Source organism: Melanotaenia boesemani, chromosome 9 (assembly GCF_017639745.1).
Source record: "Melanotaenia boesemani isolate fMelBoe1 chromosome 9, fMelBoe1.pri, whole genome shotgun sequence".
In the NCBI taxonomy this organism is placed as follows: domain Eukaryota; kingdom Metazoa; phylum Chordata; class Actinopteri; order Atheriniformes; family Melanotaeniidae; genus Melanotaenia; species Melanotaenia boesemani.
The window spans coordinates 27,293,680-27,303,465 of NC_055690.1; the positions used below are offsets into that span (position 1 = coordinate 27,293,680).

A 9,786-nucleotide genomic window follows, 5' to 3' on the forward strand; every position below is an offset into this window, starting at 1 on the left:
TCACAGGGTAATGAGTTAATTTTCCTCATGATCCACTCAACAACTAATAGAAATAACACAGCTCCTCAGTACATTTATAAACTACTAAAATTGCTACTCATGATTCTGTCCATTAGGGACAAATAAAAAAAAATAGTCCAAGATTTAAATGAATAAATAAAACAGTTTACAAACCTACTGATTCACTGTCAAGCTTTCAAAAAAAATTAGTCATGTGACTTTCATTAACAAAATTTTAATTACACCTGTGCCTTTCCAGTTGTAACAAAAAAAACATGTGAAAAATGTTTAATTGACTTGCATATAAAAAGTAAACTTGAACTTTCCTCACATCAACATAATATATAAACCAGATTTTGAACACAAAAAACAAATACATTTAAGATTTTAATTCAATGTTATTAAATTACTGTTGGAGACTATTTAAAAAATGTACACTTACAAACCGACCTGTCAATCAATATTAGCAGGATTTATCAAAGTAAAGTCAAATATTGACCAAGGAAATATTATGAGTCAACAACATGCATCCATTATGTAAAGGTGAACCCTATTTTTGTTGTAGAAAATACTGCCAGTTATAAACAGTAAAGAGAATGAAACTTAAAACAAGTCAAATCAAAGGTGCCATGCTGAAAATACTGCTGCATATAACAGAATGTTATCCCAAAATCACCTACACTACAAAATAGTGAAGTTAAAGTCCCAAAATAGCTGAGGAAGACACTGCAGCCTATAAAGTCTCTGGCATAGCTACTAATAGAAACCATAGGCACTGATTAAGCAGATGGCTTGTTCTATTCTTAGAAAGTAACCTAAGAGGGTAGTGACATGAGTCCTCTCCTGTTGGTGTTCAGTTTCATTCATCATAGTGAAGAGATGATAGGAACTTATCCACATCCAAATCATGAGGAAAACAATCAATAAGTTTCTTTTCCTGCAAAAACAGATTAAAGCAAAACAGTTAGATAATAAAATAAGCAGCAAAAAATTTACCCTAATTTAGTGGCAGTGATGAGGACATATGCAGCTCAACACAAATCCTTTATTACTTTGGGGGTTAAAAAAAATGAGGTACTGGCACAGAATCAAAATTAATCTGATTAAACTGCCACAGTTTGATTTAGTATATTTAAGCCATGTATGATCCTCATCACACACCAAAATGCCAGGGCATCCTAGACAGTCTACAACAGTACTAACATTCATACAAAAAGGAAGAGTAAATACAAATAATCAGAATGACTTCAAAAAGATTTTATCCTCTTTACTGCAGATTTAAAATAAAGTTGCCAAATTAAATTTTGACACAGTTCCAACGAATTCCTGACAATTTAGAGAGGAAATTAATAATACAAACATTTTACACTATCCGAAAATGTATTGCTGCTGAAACATCATTTTAACATTTTTAATCTCCCCAATACAAAGTCGATAACAATTGGTTGGTAAATATTTGTGTTGTACTCACCTTTTCTTTCTTTTTGATGGATTGTTTAGACCCTCTCTTTGCAGGAGGGCTGCCTGTGGGAGAAGAGTGTTTGCGTTTCTTGGTGTTCTTAGAGCTTGTGGGTGACTTTTCTCCAACTTCCTCCTGGCGTAAGCTGTCTTTCAGTGGAGTGCCTGTCCTGGCGATGGCAGCACGTGAAAGAATCATAAGGGTGTGTGCAGCCATGTTAATGCTGTTTTCACTCCCAGCTTCACTGGCAGGGCTACAGGTAGGTATATCTGGGGTATTGGGGGTTTTTAGATGCTTGGGAGTCCCTTCTCCATCTTTGCCCTTCTTTCGGGAAGGAGTCCTGGGAGAAGGTGCCACATTAGTAAGACCAGTCCCAGGAAGACTATGGTCTGAACTACCAGCTCCAGTCTTTTTTAATGGTGTGGAAGGAGAGGTCAGTCCTTGAATGTTCTGAAGCATCTCAGCTGCCTGTTTGGCCAAGGAGCTGGTCTTTGATGGGGCTTTCACAGCCTTGGGCTGGGTAGTAGATATCAGCTGTGTGACAGCTGGAGGACTAAAGTCTCTTGATTCTGAGGATGAAGGTGTTGCTGACTGCTGCTGCTGTTCTAGCATGCTACCCTGTATTTCATTCTCCTTGTTAGCTGTGACATTAGGCATCTCCAGAGAGGAAGTCCTCTTCTCGGTTCCCTCATACGACATCAAAGGAGACTTCTCTGCAGGTTCTTTCCTGCTGCTTTCCTCTTTGTCCTTTCCGCTTCCTGATTTCAGTGCAGAATCAGACGACAATGATGTGGTGCTACGGCTATCTTTAACTTTTGTTTCATCATATGTATTGTTGTTGTGTTTTCTGTCTGTAGGTTTTGAACTCTCTCCAGATTCTTTTTTTGCAGCCTCAGGTTGTGAAGCGCTGTTAATACTGTCATTTTGAAACTCTTTATTATAAATATTATGTTCCTGTTTACGAGAATTCTTTTTAAGAGGTTCTTTCTGCTGTGTTTGTAAAGGAACTGATTCGATCAATGAGCCTGCTACAGTCTGAGAATCTGATGAACATCTGACAGGTTCTATCCTCCTCTTGGGTTTGTTACCAGCCAAGATAGTAGGTTTTGTTCGAGTGACTTGATGTTTCTTTTCTTTATTGGACAGCTGTATAGATTTTGATCTGGATGTATTGGCAGCCGTGGGTGCCATGGTCTCAGTTGTTTTAGCAGTCTGTGATTGAACTTCTGATGATGATGAGTCAAAACATAAAATTCTCCTGTGAGTGGAGCCCTTTGCTGCATCCTGCTGTTCTGTGTTAAGCTGAATAACATTCCCAGCCTGGTTCTTCTCACTGCCTAGAGCTTAGAAAAACAATGTCAGAGAAGTAAGAGAGTCAAATTAAAACACTAAACATGATGTAATTTTTCACAAAGATTAAATAGCCATCATATACATTTAGCAAGCACTGGTTAACCTACAACTTACCAGAAGTTGAAGACTGTTTATTTTCCACTGACATGGGCTTGGGCTGCTGTACAGGTACAGGTACAGGGTTTGACATGTCAACAAGCTGTAAATACAGCAGCACATATATTATTCTTATTGTTGACCAAAAGTATCACAAAGTATATGATCAGATGTCTTTAAGTTGTTGAGATAATATAGATTTATCTCAATCACTTAAAATATCTTTACCTGATTGGACACCACCTGGATGTTCCCCAGAGTATTCGGCCTCATAACAGAAACAGGGAGCACCACAGGCTTAATAGGTGATGGTAAGATGAGTGATGGCCCTGCACAGAAAGAATTTTATTTTTCAACAACACCAGCACATAAAGTTAATAATGGGCTTAAACACACTAAATGGTTAAACCTCTGCACATCATTTCTACTAGTATAAAATAAATCCTTACTCCATGGTAAAAAATAACTAGTTACTTTCAAGATCTATTTGCCATGTGATAGTAAAGATAAACTTTATTTTGTTTATGTCAATCCTCTTTTCCAGTTTATGTAAATGTAAACATTTACATAGTAAATAGTTTTATGTAATAAGTCTATAATTTGTAAAAATTTAACATGACCGTTTCAGTTAGGAAATGTAAAAATCAAAGTGAACTATGCCCAAGCAAAGTTCTTTTTTTGCAAATGCTAACTCCATCTAAAAAATATATATTTTTTATTTCATATATTTTCCCTGCAACTCATGTGTGAACAAGGGAACATCTGTCAACTATGTATTGCTTCCAAGAAACAGAAATCCACACAACCAATGTTCATAAATTCACAAAAGAAGCATTTCCTATTGTATGTAGGGAGAGAAAAAAAATAAATAAAATCCCATCCAACAACAGATTAATTTGTGTCCTCTAAGATGTACTGTAGTTGTCTTTTGTCTCTCACCTGTGCCATAGGTTTGGGGGGGTGTTGGTGCAGTCACAGACCACTGGTTGGTGGGTAAAGGTTGCCCCTGTGAGACACCAGCAGGTAGCAGCACCTGTCTGGCTGCAACATCTGGAGTTGGAGTCACAAGAAAATAGTTGGTAGTGGAACCTTGGAGGGCAGGATTGCTGGTTTCCACAGGTAGCTGAATTATATATCTTTGCTGAGCCTGTGATGTTCCAATTAATGGAGATGCCATTACTGCTCCAGCAGCCTCGGCGCTTTGTAAGCCACAAACTGCCTGTGCCACCTCATCAAAGTTGGTCTTTGGAGTGCCAGGACCTCCAGGGGACTTAGCTGGAGAGGAAAGGTAGATGGTGGGTATCTTGTCCCCAGCTATGCTTGAAATTGCCTGATTCAAGGCTGTGTTGCTGGAAGACTCCACCTCCTGGTTATCACTTATGATGATCTTCAGTGACACTATATTGTCGGGGTCTCCTGCAGCCTTGCTTGGGGTGGTGGGGTTAGTGCTGGAAGGACTGAATGTTGTTGCAACCTGGGCACAGGACTTTGAGGATAGAGGTGATGAAAGTGTGGATGAGGTAGCTGTTGCTGAAAAGATTGCAGATGTTGAAGCAGTTGTGGGTGACCCTGCTGTAGGATTGGAAACTGATGAGAAGGAGGCAGGTGTTAATGTAGCACCTGCAGAAACAGATGGTACTGAGAGAGTAGAAGCAGGTGCAGCTTCTCCACTGCTTGAAACTGAAGCATGGGGTAAAATAGTGTCATTCAGCTGAATTTCAACAGGAGACAAAGGTACAGTCTGATCACTCAGAGCTAAAGGAGAAGTTGTAGCAGGTTGCTCATTGGATTCTTGAGCTTGTTCATGACCTTGATTTTTTTCCACATTTGATACTGGTGCATCTTCAGGGACAGCAGATGGAGCAAAGTCTTTTGATAAAGGGACTGTGGCAGACTTACTGAGGGTAGCTGAGGTAGAGGGGCTGTCTATAGTGGGTTCCAGAGAGGACAAAGTGTCAATAGGTGGGGGAGGTGTATTCAGCGGTTCATCAATATCCATTGGTGTTTCACTCCCACTGTTATTCAAGCATGAGGATTTGTCTTTCCTTTTGGATTCCAGTGGAGCAGATGAGGACACACTGTGCTCCCCGTGACTCACCAACAATCTGGCCGAGCTGTTCTCAATTCTGGATGATCTGCCACTGGAGTCAATAACAGTTTTCTTTAACAAGGTGGAAGCAGCTGACTTCCTGGTCTTACGCTCTTGTACAGCTCTCATCTTCAGTGTTGCTGATGTTGTTTCAGACACATTCAAATCTCTCTGTGTAGCACCTAAAAAGAAATAAATCAAGCAAACAGCATTAAACATTGCGTGTACTTTAGGCAATAACAAAAACAGCTGCCCAGTTGTAAGACATTACCAGCCACATTCATTTTATTAGCAACAATGTGACAGTATATTAATTTGTTTTGAACTATTAAGCTGCCTGCATGGCTCTTGCTGGATTACAGAGCAGAAACACCATGGCCACTAGGTGTGGGGAAAAAGTTCTTCTTTAGATGCATCATGATGCAGACAGCTGGGAGAAATGGCTCATGGTCAGATATGGAAGACTGTGGTAAAAGTTCTAAAATAAATATGATCAATATAAGAGCGCTAGGATGCAGCTCCATGTTTTTCTGTTACGTGGTGGAAACAGAAGTTGTCCTGCATTAACCAAGACCCAAAACTAACCCAGTGTATGGAAGTGAAAAATTATCCAGGGTTCATTTCATCCTTTCAATCATCTCAATCTTGTACTGCACTTGTATGTAAATATCATGTGCAACACTGAGAAGATCCTGCAAAAAAAGATGCCCAAACTGGGTGTATCCTAAGTGAACCTGAAGAGTTTGGGTCTTATCTATCAACAGATTATAGGATATGCCTGTACGTGTGTGAGATATTAGAGCTCAGATCTGTACTGTTCAAGACTGAAAATTACCTGGATCATAACTTTGAGTGGTCCGAACTGCAGATGAAGGACCAGCACTGTCGATCTCTTCTGGACTACTGCTAATATCTCCATCCCCTGTTTCTCCATCAGTGAATTTGGTTTTATCTGCAAATATGACATTTTAAAAACTGTGTAATTAAATATATTTTCTGTTTTATTGTCATATATAAAGGTGAACTGTGACTCACAAATACTTTACATTACAAAATATATTTATATAAACCAAGGCAAGTTATAGTTACGGTAATCAAAGAGGTCAAAGAGGGCCTGAAAAGCTGGGTCAGACTCTGTATGTTCCAAAATGTCATGGATGGCATCGTCACTCATGTGGATTTCTCCCTGACAACACATGCCATGAAATAATGTCAGATCACAGATATATGGGCACAGATTGATAAAACCCTCATGATAACATAAAGTCATACTGTCATGATACTAGGATGTATTTATCTGTTAGCACCTGCAATCCTAGAATTTCATCTATAGATTGATCTGCCTCCACTGTAGATGGGACCTTTGATGCCTGGGGGGCTGGCTCACTGATTTCAGAGATGAAACAGAAAGAAAATAACAGTCGTTTCATGCTGAACTTGCACAATATGTGATTCACCACCAATGGCTTAATATGCAATACATGCTGCAGCAATGCAGAATTCCAACTTACTTGGCAAGAATTTTATTAATGTTTTCTGCAAGCTTCTCTTGTAAGGACTTGTCCCCCAATATCTTGTCCCGAGCATTTTGTATCACAAGTTGCTGTAAAGACGAAGATGTTATGTGAAAAAAAAAAATGTTCTGGGAAACCTAATACTTTTAAATTAAGACCATGTCATTTCTAGTACAACCAAGTTCCATTATTCCCTTTTGCTCCCATAAACAAAAAAGAGGCATTTGCAAAAATTGCCAGGTCACCTGCAGCTAACTAATGAGCAGTTGACTTCGCCACATTAATAATATCAGATAAAATTAGAAATATGATGTCTTCTCTAAGGGAAGTTGACTACATAAATAAATTAAAGTAGTGCCATATAAAATTCTTTAAAAGTCTTTGTCTGGGAACATTAAACATTACTTCTCTAGTCTGATGACTTTAGGTAATTCATCCCCAATTTGCTGCACAAGATTGATGAGCAAAAGCGCTTCTATATTATTAATTTCTTAAGGAAATAAACCAAACAGCAGCAGCATACTTACAGGAAAGTTCTCATCAACGACCTCCTCGGGTTGAGGTTCTGCACTGACACTACTGACAGTGGTGGCGGATCTGGGAGGGCCACTGGACCCACTAACGGCCCCACTTCTCTTCCTGGGAGTTTCCCTGAATGCAACAGAAGGATTATACAGTAAGTAAACTGCAATAATTATAGCTATGACATTTCTGCAGTCAGTTGTTAATGTATTGGTATGAAAAGGGTCCTGACTGGCACGTCTAAAGAGAACCCATCTGCATTTAATTCTGTTTGCTAATCAAGAATCTTTCTTCAGTAGTTTCACAGTAATGTTGGTCAACAGTACTGTGACACAAAAACATCAACAATCCTCACCACTTCCGTCGACCAGGAGATGTTGGGCCTGAACTTAGCCGATGCTCCGTAACTATAACCTGTGCAGGTGAATCTCCTGTTAAAAAAACAAACAAATAAAAAAACATATTATACAAAAGCTATTTATGCAGCTTCTGCAAGCAAATTAAGAAAGCTGTCAGCATCAGCAAGGAAACATTTTTTGAATTGTTAAAATAAATTACTAACAGCCACAATGCTTCATATGTTCACATAAAAAAGATGCTCTATGAAGAACAAACTTAATACTTAACATGACTATATTAGAACAAAACTGCTTTCTCAATTAAAACAGAAGTTTGTTAAATAAATAATAAAGTTAGCTTTGTGACACTAACTGGGAGTATTTAGTAACCGGCTGCCATCATGGATTTGCTGCTGAGCACCACTACTGGAAGCTGGTCTGGTGTAGCACACGGGAGTGGAATGGCCCAGCATGCTGTGGGAAGTGTGTGCAGGGCTGATTATGGAGCTTGTTTCAGAAACAGATGAGCAGATGACACCACTGGCAGAAGCCATAGTTAGGACCCGTTGCCTCGCCATGTTTGCCATCCCAACGCGTGAACGTGCTGCAATGAACAGAGGCTGGTAAATATATGGTTTATATATAAATCCTGATAAATAAAACACAGAGGAGTATATTAATTGTCTGCAAACTGTGTTAATAAATCATTATTAGTCATCTGTACAATATGGCACCGGTCATTATTAATACATTATATTTAAGTGTTAAGGTTATACTGGAAATTGCTTGGATTTGCAATGATTAGCACTATACTTGAATTCATAACAACCCCATATTATATGTGCACTGCAAATTGGGTGTATTCACAAGAAAACAGCAGGATGATTTGAATGAGTTGAGGATGATGTTGTGCTCCATGCTGTCACTGTCCTAGCAAGGGGGTAACTGATAGCATCGGTGGTGGTATGAAGATGAGTGAAGATGGTGATTCTTCTACAAAAATGTTTTCTTTCCTTGTAAATGCTTAAAATCTACCTTGATTTTTTTAAACACAAATTTGACATTTATGTCAGAGTCTATTCAAGTTTTGACTAAATCTAGACTTTCTTCTTTTAGTACTACTACCATTCTTGTATATGTATTCACATTATCCTATTTCATTTTTAAAACATAAGCTAATAACAAACTTACTTCTTTGACTTGCTGATATAGCAGGGGAATTCTGCAAAGATCTAAATGAAAATACAAAAGAATGACAGCACAATACAGATTAGGGATGAGCATGGTTTCAGCTTAAAATTTCAGGATTTTTAGAGGATGAAGCTTGACTATAATTACTTAATTTGGTTGAGTGTAAAATCCAGTTTTTTCCATAACGAGGTCATGACAAGAGGTACTTCATGAGATGACTCTGTTGAAGAAAAATCGAGTGATTACTAGTAGTATATGGAGAGGACATAAGTAGTAAACAGATTATAAATAGTAGCCACTCTTACCTTTTGCTTTGGTAGCCACATACTCATTTAAAATAGTTGTCAGGCCCTTCCCAAATATAGACTGTGCATGATTATGGAAAATAATGGATTAGTTAATATCTTTACGCACAAGACACATATTTAGCAGTTTCAGACTAAATATGTCGAAACAAAAGTCACACTCACAAAAACACAAGCAGGAATAGTCCCATCTCCTGTGGTGTGATCGGCGTACTCTTTCAAATTTGGGCTCTCATGAATGAAAGCTTGACTAGTGGCTGACAGCCCCTCTTGTTGGAGATAACCTGAGTAAAATGAACAAGCTCTAATTAAAATATAAATTGCCGTGTAACAGGAAAAATCAGCAATTTGGCTGCTAAAACGAAATGCTGGACAATCTCGGATTTAAGCCACTCAGTTTTCACTTGTCACTGTCGGCTAAAGCTACAGCTACAGCTTTGCTACGTCCGATTTGACTTACCCAAAACAAGCCGGGCGACGTCGGAAGGCAGCAACATGACAGCCAGGTGGTTAAGAAAAACTTAAATTTAATTGTAAAGAATTATGTACATGTTTGGGAAAACTCCCCTCTCAGTCGTTCAACAGCATAAAATTAAGACACCAACTGTGTTATTGTTAGGGCGACGTCCTGAGAGTACTACTACCTTCTCAAAAGGCGGGGAACTCAAGCACGTACAACCCGGAAGTATCAAAGTCATCGACTGGTGAGAGCTTCGGTAATTGTAGTCCAATTCCAAACGCAAATCCTCATAATATCCACAAATATTCCACGAAATCTTCTATATAGTAACACATATTGCATTTTAATATAACACTAATAGTGCCACTGTAACACAATTAAACGCAACATTACGTAAAGACAATTTAAACCTTGACAATGGCCTCAATAGCCACGAACTCGATACTTGTCATCACCCGG

General features: G+C 38.6%; 1 protein-coding gene across 1 annotated transcript; it reads right to left on the reverse strand.

Annotated features, from left to right (window-relative positions):
- Positions 1 to 72: 72 nt before the first annotated feature.
- On the reverse strand, positions 73 to 9,751 carry npat (nuclear protein, ataxia-telangiectasia locus). Its single transcript, XM_041995436.1, has 17 exons — positions 9,328 to 9,751; positions 9,033 to 9,151; positions 8,868 to 8,928; positions 8,710 to 8,782; positions 8,563 to 8,603; positions 7,745 to 7,975; positions 7,389 to 7,464; positions 7,039 to 7,162; positions 6,509 to 6,600; positions 6,305 to 6,383; positions 6,087 to 6,183; positions 5,833 to 5,949; positions 3,848 to 5,179; positions 3,137 to 3,237; positions 2,927 to 3,011; positions 1,472 to 2,802; positions 73 to 937 (listed from the first exon to the last, which is right to left on the reverse strand). Exons 1-17 carry the CDS (start codon positions 9,362 to 9,364, stop codon positions 860 to 862), a joined length of 4,074 nt encoding a protein of 1,357 aa, XP_041851370.1. The 5' UTR covers positions 9,365 to 9,751; the 3' UTR covers positions 73 to 859.
- Between the last annotated feature and the right edge of the window lie 35 nt (positions 9,752 to 9,786).

Bases quoted from the DNA above. Each gene is read 5' to 3' on its own strand.
- npat (XM_041995436.1), bottom strand. From the start codon at position 9,364: ATGTTGCTGCCTTCCGACGTCGCCCGGCTTGTTTTGG. The intron at 8,604-8,709 runs GTAATTATAGTC...ATTTTCATTTAG, and splicing joins TTTACACTCAACCAAATTAA to ATCTTTGCAGAATTCCCCTG. The intron at 6,601-7,038 runs GTAAGTATGCTG...TCGTCTTTACAG, and splicing joins TCGTTGATGAGAACTTTCCT to CAACTTGTGATACAAAATGC.